Genomic DNA, 18,262 nt, shown 5'->3' with positions numbered 1-18,262 from the left:
CCTCGTGTGTGTGTGCGCGCGCTCTCTCCTGTGTGCGCGCGCTCGTGTGGGTGTGACCCACTTAATATTTATATTTATAATTCATTACAATTGTGACCAGGTGTGGACGTGTCAGTGGCTAATTACTTTTGTAATTTGTTCATGATTGTAACCATGTATAGGAGTGTAGATGGTTCATTACCTTTGTAACTTGCCATGATTGTGACCAGATCTACCTGGAGTTCATTACCTATGTAACTAGTTCAGCTATCATAACCTTGGGGTCCAGTCCTTAGACCCATTATGTACCTCTGTAATCTTCTAACTGCCGCCCACAGGATGCATAAAGATATTAAACTAACTGCAACAAGTCACTTTCCCGTTTAAGCCCCCAAATGTTGTCTCCCATCATGTTTTCATTGTAAGATCCCTGATATCTGTGTTCAAAGTCCATTATTTCTTGGTGGAAGCGCTCATCTTGCTCCTCTGAGTATGCTCCCATATTCTCCTTGAAATTGTCAAGATGAGCATCAAAGATATGGAACTTAAGATGCACTGAATGAGCCAAGGGAAGAAATGGATACTTGTTCCCATTGTGTAGAAGTACAGCTTTTAGGCTTGTGGAGGAGCTGTCAATGAAGAGTCTCCACTCGTCTGGATTGCATGCAATTCCAATTGCATCAAAAAAGGCCTGATACATAATTACAATAGCATAGCCTGGCTCCATTAGTTAAGAAGCTTGAGAAATGTTGGTGACGTTTTCTTTGGCTTGTTACTTGCACACTTTCATCCATCAAGTCCCACTCCTTGAGCCTTGAAATCAAAAGCTTAGCATCTGATTTTGCCAGATCAAGATCTCTGATAAGGTCATTGAGGTCTGTTTGGTTTGGGCAGTAAGGATTCCTCCCAACGGCTGCATCTGTGAGATCATAGTCTTGTTCACTGTGCTCTGAATTACTACTTTATTCTTCTGACAGTTGAATTCTTTCTGGAGGTGTAGGTACAGGAAGATCAGCACTGTGTGGTACTGGTGCAGTAGAAGAGGGAAGGTCTGGATGAAAAATAGCAGGTACATTTTTCCCGGGAAAAAATGTACTGGAACACATGAAACTTCTTCATATGTTGACATATAATTGAATATTCTATAATAATAACAACAGTTATCAACAAAAATAATCCAATAGTATTTAAAATTTTTTGCAATACTTACAGTTTTTGAGAAAGTTTTTATTATTCAGTTTCGTATGAGAGATTCCAGTGATGAGTCAAGTTGTTGATATAGAAGATTGTGTAGTAGTAGTAATGGATGGAAGCGTAACTTGAAGAGCAGCTGTCTACACACAAACTGCTGGTATTCTTTAATAATGGTATATGTTATGTAACAAATGGAATGCCACAGAGGCCAGTCTTGGGGCCACTTCTGTTCTTCATTTATCTAAACTTCATTGATATATAATTTGTAACGCTAAACAGGACTAAATTCTCTGATGAGAAAAACTAATGAATTAAGTTACAAGTGAACTGTATCATCGAGGATTGTGAGGAGACTTAAAGAACTTAATAAACTGTATTAATACACGTAGAAGAAATAAATCTGCTAAGTGCAAAGTAATGAATTTAAAATAAATTTGAAAATGCAGTTTTATTGTTGAAACTACAGTTTTTATTAAGACAAATGAATAAAAAAAAAATTGAGCAATAATGGCATATTTCAGGCCAGAGAAGTAGCGTTTTAAAGGAAAATAATATATAATTGATACTTAGGCTTTATTGGTATAACAGAGAAATATTAACACGGGAATGTTGTGCTCACGTTACATAAGTCTTTGTTTCATTATATTCTTCAATATTTTTATGTGCAGTTTTGTCCTCGTAATAAAGATAAAATATTGAGAAACTAACAAGGGATACAATTAGTATTATTATAGGCGTCATTTATCCTTCTCTAATAATGTAATAAATCACTTGATAAAAGAGGACAAAAATGGAAAATTATAACACAGGATCAAGCATAAGCATGTGGGCAGACAAGTGTGTTAGTTACGCAAGATAAAGTGCTACTGTCGAACACTTTACCACCGGTACAACTGTACTGACGGAGGATAAGGCCGCCTGAGCCTGATGCTGGGTTGTTACAAGTGTAGTACTTCTCACACTTACACTCAGGGTAGGCATACACTCCTGCTACTTTATTAACACACGATGCAGCCTCACAGCTAGGCGTGGTAGTGGTGGTGGTAGTTGGAGTGGTGGTAGTGGTAGTTGGAGTGGTGGTAGTGGTAGTTGGAGTGGTGGTAGTGGTAGTTGGAGTGGTGGTAGTGGTAGTTGGAGTGGTGGTAGTGGTAGTTGGAGTGGTGGTAGTGGTAGTGGTAGTTGGAGTGGTGGTAGTGGTAGTTGGAGTGGTGGTGGTAGTAGTAGTGGTAGTGGTAGTAGGAGTGGTGGTAGTGGTGGTAGTAGGAGTGGTGGTGGTGGTAGTAGGAGTGGTGGTGGTAGTAGGAGTGGTGGTGGTGGTAGTAGTAGGAGTGGTCGTAGTGGTAGGAGTGGTGGTGGTGGTGGTGGTAGTAGGAGTGGTCGTGGTGGTAGTAGGAGTGGTGGTGGTGGTAGTAGTGGGAGTGGTGGTGGTTGTGGTGGTAGTAGGAGTGGTGGTGGTAGTGGGAGATGGCGTGGTTGTGGTAGGAGTGGTGGTGGTGGTAGTAGGAGTGGTGGTGGTGGTGGTGGTAGGAATGGTTTCTTCTGGATTAGGGGTCGTGGTAGTCAATGTATTTCCGTTTATATCAACGCCTGCACAAAGAGGGACGGCGTTAGAGGCTACGCAGAAGCCAGCTTCACCAGTTACTTCGTCTACTATCATATAACCCATGCCAGTACACTTGTGATCCCCAGGACACGGCTCACCTCTGTAAGTGGAAATAAAGTTTGAAAATAAACAAAGCCAGCAACTTGTAGACTCATACAGTAATTAGCGGACCATTGTCAAGATGTTTTTCAATCTCTGCAGTATGAGAGAGATAAATATATTCCGTATCACATAACTCCTCCCTCTGTAATTTAAAGCATGCTAAATGTGTAATAGCTGTACCTGAACTTTCTCAAGCGACGTAGTAACAATAAGTCAACCTTTCTTGCCTAAGAGGTCTTGAAATTAGTGATCACATGTCTGAAGAGGTCCAGTACCATTAAACCTTGAGCCAAGAGGCTCAAGAGCAGCTTATAAAAATTTTTAAGTGGCCTAGGAGCTACAGTTCAACCTAGTCGGTCATTGTGAAAATTCGTAATCAGACATAACTATGCATTTCCATGTCCAAGGAGCTTCAGACTTATTCGGTAACCTTGTCAGAAGGTGAGTTCTCTTTATTTTACACAACTCACTAATTCCTTTTGTTTAACTTATAAGAATAGAAAATAAACAACTGCACAGCCTAAATCTATACTAATTCAACTTTTGTGTTTGGTGCATCAGTGTTGTCTGCTTGAACTATTTGAACCCGTTCAATAAACCATCTAATTCATACTCGCAAAATCACAAATGGGACATAAGGTATTAATACATTTCATTTCGAAAACTGTATTATCATGAATATCTCGCAAGTAGTGTGTATTCACTTAAGTGTTTTACTTATAGGAGTAACGTTAATAATGAATATTATTATAGGTGCTAGACTTACACAAGCATATGGTTTCATTCTAATTAAAGATTAATAGTTTTCCTGAGAGTAAACTACCGATGTTGGTTATTAGTGATCTTATCGGCTTAGAAGCTGTGTGTGATATCAATATGGTGTGATGGGCTCAGGGCTCAGTGCTTACATTTACTCAGACAGTTTAATGGGTATTGTATCTGCCGTGTGTGCTGTGGGTATATAGTATCTGGAGTCGGTATTCATCTGAAGTTTCAGTCGCTAGTGTTAAGCACTTGAATCGATTATTGTATATTGCTCAGTGCGTTAAAGTAATCCTCGATTAGTTTAACGCACTAATCGTGTCCTACGATAAGTGAATTTACGTATCGTACGACACGATTATGATTTGATAGAATGTATTGTATGTTATGTTCAGTATAAACTGCGTCCGATGTCATTGCAATTGTTCATTTATGGTTATTAGTTAACAAAATTTGACAATTGTATAGAGTCGTTTACTTCGCTTGTTGCGACTCTCTGTCTACCGGTTATTTTAATAAGTTTGGACAGCACTCTATCCCATGTAATATCTCTTGAATAAACAAAAAAAGGCACAATACCGTGACTGGAACGATACACAAATAACCCGCACATAGAAGAGAGAAGCTTACGACGACGTTTCGGTTCGACTTGGACCATTTACAAAGTCACACTAACGAGAAGAAACGAACGAACGAACAAGTTCAGGTAAGAGCCCAATGGGATGAGTGGGGAAGACGGGACAGGCGAAGAATAGCGCTGGAGAGGAGTGTTCTTAGTCGTAGAAATAGAGCCAGGGCTTAACCCAGCAGCTAAGACGAACTTGGATCAGAGGGACGAGCAAGTCAAGGTACACTTCAGAGAATCCAAAGGTTATTTGTAGATAGGGTTAGGAGCAGGATCATACAAGGAGTAGAAAAGGTTGTGTTGGTTTGTGGGTCTGCGAATGTCTTCGTCGAGGAGAGAGGTCCAGTAGTTATGTGTCTCACGTTTGTTTGTCTATCTGTCTGTCACTGAGCGTCTTCCAGTACAGATTCAGCGCAGGGATGTCTAATTGGGCGTGGAGAGACTCGCTTGTGGCGAAGTCCTCCCATCTGATATCAAGCACCCAGCGCAGTGCCTTGTTCTGGACACGCTACAGTTTAAGTAAGTTTGTTTTAGCTGCAAGAGAGAGAGAGAGAGAGCGAGCTAGAGGAGAGTAAGTTATCAAAGGACGTATTAGGGATTTGTAGAGGTGCAATTTGGTGCGTTGGGAGGCATGTTGCAGCTTGTAGAGCCCCGCAAGGGCCTTACTAGCTGTTTCATGTTTTGAGTGAATGTGTCCGTGTAGGCGAAGAAGGTAGTCAAGATTAACGCCAAGGACAGTAACATTACTTGACTTAAGAAATCGTAATGACACGATTGCAAATAAACCATACCCCCGGCCGGGATTGAACCCGCGGTCATAGAGTCTCAAAACTCCAGCCCGTCGCGCTAGCCACTAGACCAGCTAGCCACAATAAGATTCATCCAACTAGGTATATTTCTACACCATAGGAAAGTTAGCACAGGCACCTCTGTGACCACAAATGCAAGTTTTTACAGACGAATCTCCAGTGAAGGGACTTGAGCTAGAGTTCGTCACGGCCACGCTAGCTGGAGATTCGTCTGTAAAAACTTGCATTTGTGGTCACAGAGGTGCCTGTGCTAACTTTCCTATGGTGTAGAAATATACCTAGTTGGATGAATCTTATTGTGGCTAGCTGGTCTAGTGGCTAGCGCGACGGGCTGGAGTTTTGAGACTCTATGACCGCGGGTTCAATCCCGGCCGGGGGTATGGTTTATTTGCAATCGTGTCATTACGATTTCTTAAGTCATGTTGACGGCAGTGAAGGGACTTGAGCTAGAGTTCGTCACGGCCACGCTAGCTGGAGATTCGTCTGTAAAAACTTGCATTTGTGGTCACAGAGGTGCCTGTGCTAACTTTCCTATGGTGTAGAAATATACCTAGTTGGATGAATCTTATTGTGGCTAGCTGGTCTAGTGGCTAGCGCGACGGGCTGGAGTTTTGAGACTCTATGACCGCGGGTTCAATCCCGGCCGGGGGTATGGTTTATTTGCAATCGTGTCATTACGATTTCTTAAGTCATGTTGACGGCAGTGAAGGGACTTGAGCTAGAGTTCGTCACGGCCACGCTAGCTGGAGATTCGTCTGTAAAAACTTGCATTTGTGGTCACAGAGGTGCCTGTGCTAACTTTCCTATGGTGTAGAAATATACCTAGTTGGATGAATCTTATTGTGGCTAGCTGGTCTAGTGGCTAGCGCGACGGGCTGGAGTTTTGAGACTCTATGACCGCGGGTTCAATCCCGGCCGGGGGTATGGTTTGACAGTAACATTGTGTGATGGGGATGTAAGTGCGGGTGTCAGCTGTTCTGAGCTCGACAGGTAATGGAGGATCATGTTTCCTATAGTTAAAATATGTAATGCTGGATTTAGCTGCATTGGATTTGATTCTCCATTTTTGTTCCCAGAAGGCTATCCTGTCGACCCCATTTCGTGTTTTGTGTATGAGTGTATCTATATTGGCGTGAGTGATGAGTTGTGTAATGTCATCTGCATGTGTTTTTGTCGTGGCCGAATTTGTAGCATTTAAGACATTGTGTGAAGGGGTGGAAGTTGGAGTGAAGAGAGTGGAGAAATTCGGATAGTTTTGGCAAGGATTCCTTAGTTGAAGAGTGTAGAGGCGTCAGAAGGAGTTGAACAGCTTATTTTGAAGATGGTAGAGTTATCAGGTCTGTAAATGTCGTCAACAGAGACTTTGTTCTTAGTACTGATGTCTTTGACTAAGTCTTCTTTGTCTGTGTCATAGGCAGTCAGGAGAGAATAGTCTACGTGTTTAGCAATGGCTGTGCTTTTGGCGCGGTGCTCAGGAGTCCAAATAATGGTGAAGCCGGCGTTTAAAAGTTTTTGTCTGGTCGAGGTTGAGGTGTACGTTTCGTAGGAATGTTTGTCAAGAAGGAGTTTGAAGCCTGAGTTGGTTTTAAAAGACTTTAAGTTGAGGTGTATCAGTGATCTGGTATAATAAATTTTCAGGACAGATAGTGGCATCAGGATTAGAGAATTTGAGGTTTAGCGAGAAAGAATTGGGTTTAGAAGAGGCAGAGGCAGGTGTGGGCGGTTGAGGGGGAGTGGAAGGGGGGGGGGGAGGTGGAAGACAACGAAGGCATCATCTATTTACGTAAAGATGAATAAACAGTTGTGGTGGTGACAATCGGGGAAATTGTGAGAGTACTCAGTTTGGCAAGTACGTGTAAGTAGACACACGTACTTGCCTGGCTATTTTTTTTAAGGTTTTCTTGTAGAGTCCATCACTGGAGGCGCAGGACACTGAAGAGGTGAACTGTAGCGGCGAGGAGAGGCAACACTGGCTGTATGGTGTGCAGACGACAGGCGTGGAGGCTTCAGGCAGCAACAGGAGTGCAGAGGGTGGCTTCCTGCCCTTGGGTAGGCAGCTAGAACTATGCTTTGAAATATGTCATATTGGAAAGCAACATCACCTACCTGACCCATAGTCAGGTCATCCCAATTTAGCCCACCCAGGTAATTTCTCAGTCCCATGAAGTCGGCAAAGCAGAAGCCTGGGACAGATACTTGATTGCAGTTAACTGGGTAATTCTATGATATATTTGTGATCACTTTCCCCAGGCTCATCATTAGCCTCAAGACTATTAATTAGTGATTCTTTGTTGGCAAGAACCAAGTCAAGCAGGTTATTCCTCTGGTTGGTTCTGTTACAGACTGTTTTAAAAAGCAATCCTGAGCCGTATCAAGAAAGTCACTAGACTCAAGATTTCCTGTCACGTTCCAGTCAATTTGTCTAAAGTTAAAATCTTCCATTAACACAACGTTTTCATATCTAGATGCCAGCAATTTATACCAATTGTCCTAGACATCCATTCATTGCCCACTCCCCTTCTAGGCAAGATGCTACATATGACTGGGATCCCTCCCTTAGACCTAAGTACATCCATGGCTGACCTGTACTTATCCAGCAGCTCCTGTCTCCTGCCTCTCCTGTGTCATTTCCACCAGCATTAAGACAGATAATGAACTTGTTCCTATTACCTGACAGTATTATCCAACTTGCTGACTGTGTCACCAACACCAGCTCTTGGGAGGCATACCCTCAACCTGACCTTCTTATCTCTGTTACAAAAAAGCACGGTCCATATATCTTAGCTGAGAGTCTCCCACAATCAGAATATTCTTACTTTGATTAGCATTGGAGTTATTGGTACCTTTAACCTCACTAACCACTGAAGTACACTCGTCCTGGAGAAATGAGAATCGATTTCCTACCTTCACATCTTCTCTATTAACCTTCCTTATCTTTCTTCCTGAATCTTGAAGCACTTGCCACTTAAAGCGGCTGGCACTCTCCACCTCATTGCAGGTAACCTTTTCCTTCTTAACAGCACCAACCATCTCACACTCCCAAGCCCATCTAGGCAAAGCTTCAGCCTCCTATTTTCCTCCTGAAGAAGTAGAACCTCCATCTTGAACACTTTAAACTGAGATTCTAGAACGCTACAGCAAGCCATGGTGCTCAACACCCAACGCTAATCCCCAGACAGCTAAGGACAGTAACTTCACGTGACCACTGACCACTGACCACTGTCCACAGCATACTGACCACTGACTGCAGCGTACTGGACCAGACAGCTTAGGACAGGATGACCTCACATGACCATTGACTGCAGTGTAATTTACAATATCTCTTCTGGTTGGCTTCAGACTTTCAAAACAGGTGTATCTTAGATGAAGGATCGGTTGTTTTTGAAGTATTGTTCGTTTGAGCCAAAATGATAAATTTACTTAATTTTTTTTTTTTGTGTGTGTGTGGTAAGCTGAGAATACCTTTTCTAATCGACGATCGACTTCAAATATGCAGTACCTTTTTTTTTTTTTTCAAAAGAAAGTTGGTAATGTCAATGGTCTGTTCGACTCTCATTTTGCACATTTTAATAAACAAATTGGGATATTAGTTTTTATGTATTAACAAAAGAGTTCCTTCTCTGATCGGCTTCAATATTTTACAGTTGGTGTTTCTTACTTAGTGGAAGGTTTGGATTAGCCTTGAGCTGTATAGTTGCCATTTTACATTTTTTAAGGCAATTGGAATATTGGTATCCATAAGATAACATTTTCACTGCTTCTGATGATGTGCCAAAACACTAATATTTGTTACTGAAAAGAAGATTTAGATTATTACAATTCCTGGCCCCTCTAAAAGTGTCGAGTAAAGCTAAAGCTCCTCGGCCTTTTTAGGATGTTTCAGCTCCTGAACCTCTTGGAAGGGTTGAGCTCTAGTTCCTATTTCTAGTGAGGGAATTCACTTTGAGCTCCTCTTCCTGTTGAGGGTTTGAAGGTTGAACTACGTACTGTACCTCCTGCTTACTCTCAGGTACAGAAGATGGGGATAAGCGATAGGGAATGTACAAGTCTGGTTAGGTATCCCCAAAGAGGTACTCTTAAATACCTTATATTTTTTTCATTTTTCTTCCCCCAAGGTTGTCGTTTATATCTTGAGAACGCCACATTAGAGTGGCTGCAAATTTCAAAGTTGGTGTACTATTAATAGGAAAAAGTTCAGCAACTATAGGTATTTGTAGGAACCACTTTACAGAACCACCGGTGAATCGCGGTATATAATGAGAGATGAATCACGTAACATAACCGCTGGTAAATCATACAACAATGCAACCAGTGACTCATATTACAGAATAACTTATGAATCATGTTTCAGAAACTGGCGAGTCGAGTTATACACCCATTGGTGAATCATTTAACAGAACTATTGGAGAATCATGTAATAGAACTGCTGGAGAATCATGTAGCGATACTACTAAAAATTCCCTAACAAATCAAGTTACAGAAAAAGCTAGACGTTAAATACTACAGATTGTCAGTTAAACAGAAGGTGAAATAATAGGAACTGAACCATACTTACATACAAGTATGTACCAGTACTGAGAGCACCACAACACTGATCTGGAAAGACATAATAAGTATGTAATATATATATATATATATATATATATATATAAATATATATATATATATATATAAATATATATATATATATATATATATATATATATATATATATATATATATATGTATATATATATATATATATTATATGTATATATATATATATATATAAATATGTATGTATATATATATATATATATATATATATATATATATATATATATATATATATATATATATATATATTATTGTAACCACGGACGAGTGGTATTGAATCATTAAGGACACTGCGACTAACAGAGGATTCGAACTCACATCGTTTTGGCTCGCCTCATGGTGAGCGAAAAATCACTGAACAACGTAGGAATGCATGATCCAGTGTGTTAGAACGTCATGTGGGATTTTCGCTCACTATGATGAGGGCCAAAACGACACGTGTTCGAATCCTCGTCTAGTCTCAGTGTTTTACATTATATATATATATATATATATATATATATATATATATATATATATATATATATATATATATATATATATATATATATATATATATATATATATATATATATATATATATATATATATATATATATATATATATGTCGTGCCGAATAGGCAGAACTTGCGATCTTGGCTTAAATAGCAACGCTCATCTTGCCATATTGGACAAGCGAAAATTTGTATATGCAATAATTTCGCCAAAATCATTCTGAACCTAACGAAAAAAAAATATTTCACTGTGTTCGTTTAGCATTAAATTATTGTAAACAAATCTAAAATATATTTAGTTGGGTTAGGCTAAAATAAATTGTTCTTGTTATAATAAGGTTAGGTAAGTTTTCTAAGATACTTTTGGAGCAAAATTAAAAATTTCTGCACTAACATTAATGAAAAAAATATATCTTTAAAAGTATAAGAGAAAATTTTAGAAAGGGCTTAATTTTAAATGAGTTCTTGCTAAATGACCAGTTTTACATATTCGGCACGACATATATATATATATATATATATATATATATATATATATATATATATATATATATATATATATATATATATATATATATATATATATATGTATATACCTTTTGTGCCATATTATGTAATAAAATATACCTATTGGTATATACACATGTATATATATATATATATATTCACATTCTTCAATGTTTACATTTGGTTATGTATTAAAATTGTTAAGCTTTGATAATCAGAAACGAGGTTTTGTCTACTAATATTTAGTACATATGTATTTCAGACTACTCATATGTGTTGTTTTGTTAATACTTACGAAGAGGAAGGTTGAATTATGCTTCATGATGGTTTTAATGGTATTATGTTACTTGTAGGAGTTACCAAGCAGGAGGATGAGAGTACAAAGTCTAGTGATGGCTCCTGCAAATACAACTTTCTTGGGTTGGTGAGAGCAACTTGTAGTGCGTCTGCTACCTACAGCACTTGCAGGTGTTAACACTGTCGCTCAGGTTGTGTCCAAGATAAGTGTAACATGTAGTTTATATAGCTGGCAATGTGAAGCGCAGCTGTATATTCCGTCTTGAGTAAGAGAGATTTATTAGGTCTTCCCCTTAATGGGACACCTCTAATGATTGTTGGATTTTTTTCCTCCAAAGTTTCCTTGTGAAAAACTTGGGAACACAAATTCTGATCATGTTGAAACTTTCAACACTGGTTATCTTAAGGTAAGGTTCGGATTGTTTGGTTTTTGCAGATGTCAGTTTGGCAATTTTATACATCTAAATAAATCAACTATGTCACTATGATAACGATTGTTCTATAGTTTTTTTTTTTTATTTTTTTTTATTTAAAACTTCATGTACAAATATATGTAGGTACATATATCAATATGTTGACACTGATGATGAGCTATAAACATTCACTACACAATCTACTGAATAAGCACATACTTAAGGACATTAAAATAAACTTAACAACCTACAGACTGCTTCTACGTACGTTACTCTGGAGTTTTGAGACTCTCTGACCGCGGGTTCAATGCCGGCCGGGGTATGGTTTCTTCGTACGTTGTTTCACAAGTACGCAATGGTTCATAGATATAATGGAACCTACTCATTATTGCTTACACTCCCCCCCCCCCCATCACCAGTGATTATATTCTACATTCCCTTGTTCACTTAAAATTCAAAAACGACTTGAACATCAATAACACAATATATAAACACATAACAATCCAGGCAACGTTCTATAGGTTTAACCTCTGAGCTCTGACAAGGGAGGTGTGAGTGTATGTACTCTGCTGTAGTGCTGGGAACATAGGAAATGCGTCTGTTTCGCCCTCAACAGACGGAGGATCAAATCTCCACCAGGTCTTGCGCTGAATGACCCACATGGGTTTAGCGCTTAACATGAATTAAACAATAACGAATGTTCTGACTTTACAGCTCAACGCTGGTGTATCGTGGTTAAAGGAAGGTTTGAATTGCTACTGTCTTCCTGCGTACTAATCTGCTAACTTTAGTGAAAAAATAGATATTTTTTTCTGTGAGATTACATGGAATTGCCTCTTCTAAATAGATTTAAACTTTGAATGTTAGTACACTTTATCAGAAGAAAAAATAATTATAAATATCTCAAACAGTTACGGTGATAATATCAGAGAAAAGAATGAAGAGGCACAATACCGGGGCTGGAACAATACACAAATAACCCGCACATAACTGAATGAAACTGACCACGTTTTGTTCCGAGTTTGACCACTAAGTAGTCACACAGAAGCCAGAAGAAAAAGGAACCAGAATATATTCGAGTTTTATGACTATGATCGGGGGTTCTGTCCCCACCCGCGGTATGACTTAGAGGGAGTACTAGTATTGTAGCAGTAATAGTAGTAGTGAGGAGACAGAAAGAGGCAGAAGTAGCAAGTGAGTGAGAGTCGGCATAATTAACACACTCATTGTCCTCTTCGCTTCCGGGCCGAGTGGACGTGCTGCGCAGACGCTCCTGTTTGAGTTTGTTCTTGCGCAGTTTACCAGGCTGCGCAGTAGCTCCTGACTCTGTTGATTGCTGCGCAGTTTTCCTCAGTGCACTCACAATGGCGGAAGGTGCACGTAGGCGAGTCAACACCGTCTGCCTTCAATTAGTGACAGGCTCGTTCAACAATCAGAATACACATCTACTGCTTACTGCGATACTCCGAGATACATATGGTATCAGTAATGAAGATCTTTATGGTGTCTCTTTGAACGGCAATTCGAGGCTTTTTGTCAAATTCAGACAAAATAGTACTTACGAAAACATGGTTGCCACATATCAGGATGTGATCAAAACCGTTAATCCTGGTGTCACTGTTCGCCTTCACGACGTCTCCCGTTTTTACACCTGGATCAAGGTACGAAACGTTCCTTTTGAGGCGGACGAGAGTGATTTGAGGAATGTTTTTGCACGCTATGGCACGGTTCATATGGCAACTATGGGACGGTGGCATGATGGTCCTCTAGTTGGTATGCTGGAGGGGTCTTTCTCCCTGAAAATGTCCCTCAAGCACCCTATTCCGTCGTATGTGGTTATGGAGGACTTTCGTACGCAAGTGTACGTTACGTACTCAGGACAAAGGCGTACGTGCAGGCTTTGTGGGATGTATGACCATATGGCGGCGCAATGCCCTACAAGACGTGATAAAACGACGGAAGTAAGGCGGTTTGATGTTTCAACGGAGCAGCGATCATATGCTGCTGCTACACAACAACATATATTGCCTCGTAAATCGTGGAGTGAGGAGGTAGAGGGTGAGGTTGAAGAATCGCCGATATGTCTAACCCTCCCTGGTGCAGTGGAGGACGTGGGCGTGGTATCGGCGACGACAGAGGAAGACCTCGTTCATACTCAGGTTGACGTGGAGCAATCTATTCAAGAAGTTCTGAATGTTTTATTGGATGCTTCCACATCTGAGGGGCTTCACGGTGGTTTAGAGGATGTAAGTGTGAAGGAGAAGGACGGGGCATCCGCCGGGCATATTGCTGAACATCAGGTTGTGGTCGTGGAAGTTCATAGAAACAACAGTTCTGAAGATGAGATGGATACTGGCCGCAGTTCTCGTAAGAGAGTGGCGGTGATATCTGACTCTCAAGATGTTTTGACACCAGGACAACGGTCGGGGAACAAAGCATGGTGCGATGTGACCCGTAGAGACACGGGCAAATCTACATGTGTTCAGCATGTCAAGGAGAACGACACGGGGGGGGGGGTGGGGGAAGAAGTGGAGATATACGCAAGGGAACCAAGATTGTCAAGTATCCAAGGGTAAACCTCCAATGAAACGTTCAAGTGTCTTACTTTAAATATAAATGGGTTACGGTCTGTTGGAAGGCTCTGTTGAAAAACGTAAGTATTTGGAGGTTTTGTTAAAAAATTATGTACCCGATGTTGTATTCTTACAAGAACACAATTATAAATCTTTAGGTGAATTGCTGATTCCTGAATATATTTTGTACATGGGCTGTTCTAATAGACTGAAAGGTGGTGTAGCAGTGTTAGTTAAAGAGGCTAGCCCGTTTTCTTTGCAAACATATGAGGTGGGAGAGGAGGGGAGGGTTGTTAGGGTTGATGGGGTGTGGGGTGGGGTACGGGTGGCCTTCCTGGGGGTGTACGGACCGGCGGAAGGTGACATGCGTGTAAAAAATGCGTTTTTTAGGGACGTGTTGGTGTACCATTTAAGATCACTGCCAGTCGTCACGATTATTGGGGGTGATTGGAATTGCATTGATCGTCGCAAGGATGTCGAACCGAGAGGGAGAGGTTTTTTTTTCAGGATATTTAGGGGACCTTTTGCGGAGTGTTAATGTTACGGATGTGGGGGGGGGGATGAGGTGGGTGGGGTCATGCATACGTTCGTTAGAAGGGAGTATGCGGTAAGACTGGATCGCATATACGTTTCTAGAGGTGTCAGCGTCAGGAGTGTACGTGTGCTAAATGTGAGCTTTTCCGATCACAGAGGTGTTATGGCGGATGTTGACTGGGTAGGATTACCGAGGCGTTACAGAGGTTTCTGGAAGTTGAATGTGGGTTTAATGCACAAAAGAGGTGTGAGGGAAGATTTTGTGAGTGCTTGGAGAGGATGGTGGGCTGAATGGCAGGAGGGAATTGATATAGTCGAATGGTGGGATACTGTCGGTAAGGTGAAGGTGAGGAATTTTTATCAGCAGCAAGGAAAAGAAGACAAGAGAATGCAGTATGGGCTCTTGAACTATCTTGAAAATCAACTGCAAGCATGTTATACAAAGGGTGGGGGAGTGTATCCGGTGGTTGAAATTGAAAATTTAAAACGCTTAATTAGAGACATTCACAATCGTATTTTTGATGCGGCGCGGATAGCAAGTGGAATTGATGAGGTTTTATGGGGTGACCGTCCTTCGGCGTTTGTCTTGCGAGAGCAGGGCAGACGTCGTAAGGCGACAGAATTAATGGGATTAGAGGTTCAGGAGTCATTGGGAGACTTTAGTAGGGGGCAGGTCCTTCGGTCAACGGAGGCTATGAATACCTTTGTAGACGCATGGTATGAATTGCAATACAAAAATGCTGGGATTTCTAAGGGGGCGCTGGGAGAAATGGGTGAATATGTACGTTGTAATCTAGAGTACATGGACAGGTTGGCTTTGAATGGACCTATAAGTGAAGAAGAGATTAGGTTGGCTGTGGAGGGTATGAGTGTAGGGAAGTCGCCGGGGATTGACGGAATCCCTTGTGATTTTTACAAGGACAATTGGGATTGTATTCGCGATTTTTTGGTGATATTATTTAATGCCATGAAAAATAGTGGCATTATGGGACAGCAACAAAGAACAGGGGTGGTTGTTCTAGTCCCGAAAAAGAAATCTGGGAATTATATACATAATTATAGGGCAATTTCATTAATGTGTGGCGACTATAAAATATTTGCGAAATTGTTAGGAAATAGGATAAAACGGGTTTTGGAGAGAGTTCTGGACGAGGGACAATATGGTGTGCCAGGACGATCTATGTGTGTGGGACAAGGAATTATTCGCAGGTTCATTGAGGAAAGCGGGAGGGGTAATAAGGGTGGAATATTAGCTTTAGATTGGCACGCTGCATACGATTGCGTGGAGAGAGATGCATTATGGAAGTTTATGCAGTGGCAAGGTTTCGGAAAGGAAATTGTTAGTTGGGCACAGGTTTTGTACGAGCAGGCTACGTTTAGGGTGCAGGTAAACGGTAGGTTGGGAAAAGTTGTTAGGATGCATAGGGGATTGCGGCAGGGGTGTCCTATATCACAAATTCTTTTTGCGTTGATTCAGGACCCGTTTTTTAGAGCCGTGAGGGGGATTGTACGACAGGATGACAAGCAAGGTTGGGTGGGGGTACAATCAGGAATTATAGGTTACGTGGACGACACTACGGTTTTATTTCGTGGAGCCAAGGTTTTAGGAAAAGTGAGCGAATTGGTGGAATGTTTCGGGAAAGCAACCGGAATGACGGTTAATAAGGAAAAATCAATGCTTATGGGGGTGGGGGATTGTGCGGGTGTGGTATTAGGCCAGAGGGAAGGCTGGCCTTTAGTAAATCAAATTAAGGTGTGTGGGATTGTGCATAGGGATAACATACAGGATGCGAGGAAGGTGAATTCAAGTGAGGCTGTAGAGAGGGTTTTAGGTCGTTTAACAGGTTTGAGGGAAGGTGGCTTGTCTATACATCAGCGCGCAATTGTGGTGAATGTGATTTTGTTCAGTAAGTTGTGGCATGTGGCATGTATTTATCCGTTACATCCATATGATGAAAAGCGTATGTTAACGCGTGTATATAGATATATTTGGGGTTCAGGTTGTGATTGGTTAACGAGGAATGTGGTGTCGATTCCGGTTGGCCGGGGTGGCCTGGGGCTAATGAATCTGCATAATCGAATGTTAGGTATGTATGTCAAGCATAGCTACTTGAGAGAGGGTAGAATGGCTGGCACGGGTTTGACCTGGATAAGACGGGACTTGGTACGTTGGTTGACCGGCACGGATGTAAAGAGATGTGAGGACATGTTGAGGATGTTAATTTATGTAAAAGATCCACGCAAGATCAAGATCGGCAAATTGGCACTGGTAGAGGGCAGGGAGGTAGTGGCTAAGGTGGAGGGAATATATCCAATGTATGCATGGAAGGACATATGGGGTCGTTTAAAAGCATTACGGTTACGAGCCAAGGTCAGGGAGATAATGTTTAAATTTTTACATAATATACTGCCGTCCGGGGAAGTTTTAGCGAATAGGCGCGTGCAGGAGGGGGGGCTGTGTTGTGTGTGTGGAGATCCTGATACGGTCTTTCATGCAGTTTATTTATGTAAGAGATTGGAACACGTAAGGTTGTGGTTTGGTAGGGTATTAATAATGGTGGGTGGGGGTGGGTTTAGTGTCTTAAGAGCTTTAAGTTTAGATGTGGGGGGGGGGGTCGAAACACCGGTACAGAATGCAATCGGATATTTAGTGACGGATTTTGTATATACGTCATGGGTATATAGGCATTTATCTGTGAGGGAGAGAATCAGAGCACTGGTAGCGATATTTTATGGTACACAGCAGAGAAATAAAGACATTACGGGAAACAGATGGTTTTTCTTATTTTCAAAGGGATATTGCAGATTCAAGGTCAGGGATTTATGGGAGTTAATACCTTAAAGGGTACACGAGGCTGGCTTCTTGAATATGTGTGAGTGAAGGTGGCATACGATTGGTATGGGTGTGGTTTAATGTATAAATGATAGGTATGATCGTTAGTTTGGATGATGTTTTATTCAAACAAATATATATACTATTGCTTGGAAACTAATTTTTGTTCTTAAATTGACGTGGTTAAGAGAGTGGGTCTCTTGTGAAGCAAACTCATGAATTGCATGACAGGTGTTATGTAAAAGCACCTTGTGCAACTTATATATATAGTTTTTCATTTTATACTTTCCTTGTATCAGGCATGTGGATGATACCTGGTAACGTTCTGCTTGGGGTCTCCTGGGATATATGCTTTGGAATATGACCAGATATGAGGGTAACAATTTTGTATTATGTGTACATAATCTCTCATAATGTGTGTGTGTATATGTGATAAGAATGTGGTGTGTGTATGTTGCATAATGTTACTTGTTTGGCAATTCAGAATTATCTCATGCTATTAAGTGGAACCCTTTGTGTAATGTACTGAATATGTTTAGTATCTTTGCAGTAGTCAAGTAAATTGACTACCAGTTTCATTACATATCGTTCGTTTTTGGATATTTTGTTATATATGCACTTGTTTATGTATTATGTCTTTACAAAGGTTTTATTGACATAAAATCAAACACTAAGGCATATTGTTGATGAATAGTTTCTCTTTGTTTATAATGTATATAAGAGGGTTTTAATTAAGGTAACGAAGAATTTGTATATTCTTGTGTTACCTTAGGATAGGTACATAATGAATAGGGGACGGACGAATATTTATAACCGTTCTAGCGTATATATTGACAATTGTAATTATACTTACTATGAATGTAATGACAGGTAATCCTATGATTATTTAATGTATTGTACTGTTTTAAATAAATATAAAAATAAAGAAAAAAATATTACG

The 18,262-nt window shown here is 40.6% G+C and overlaps 1 protein-coding gene across 1 annotated transcript; it reads right to left on the bottom strand.

The window, feature by feature from the left end:
* Positions 1 to 1,732: 1,732 nt before the first annotated feature.
* Positions 1,733 to 11,177, bottom strand: LOC138853718 (integumentary mucin A.1-like). Its single transcript, XM_070091956.1, has 3 exons — positions 10,968 to 11,177; positions 9,630 to 9,670; positions 1,733 to 2,876 (listed from the first exon to the last, which is right to left on the bottom strand). The coding sequence occupies exons 1-3, from the start codon at positions 10,992 to 10,994 to the stop codon at positions 1,985 to 1,987; spliced, it is 960 nt and encodes a 319-aa protein (XP_069948057.1). The 5' UTR covers positions 10,995 to 11,177; the 3' UTR covers positions 1,733 to 1,984.
* Between the last annotated feature and the right edge of the window lie 7,085 nt (positions 11,178 to 18,262).

This window comes from Cherax quadricarinatus, chromosome 38, assembly GCF_038502225.1.
Source record: "Cherax quadricarinatus isolate ZL_2023a chromosome 38, ASM3850222v1, whole genome shotgun sequence".
NCBI lineage: Eukaryota > Metazoa > Arthropoda > Malacostraca > Decapoda > Parastacidae > Cherax > Cherax quadricarinatus.
The sequence above is the reverse complement of the archived record's forward strand: the minus strand, read 5'-3'. Positions and strand labels throughout refer to the sequence as shown.

Excerpts from the sequence above, each read along its gene's own strand:
- LOC138853718 (XM_070091956.1), bottom strand. The coding sequence starts at position 10,994 with ATGAAGCATAATTCAACCTTCCTCTTC. Across the intron at positions 9,671-10,967 it reads ATAATTCAACCTTCCTCTTC|ATCAGTGTTGTGGTGCTCTC; the intron begins GTAAGTATTAAC and ends ATGTCTTTCCAG. Across the intron at positions 2,877-9,629 it reads GTACTGGTACATACTTGTAT|AGGTGAGCCGTGTCCTGGGG; the intron begins GTAAGTATGGTT and ends TTCCACTTACAG.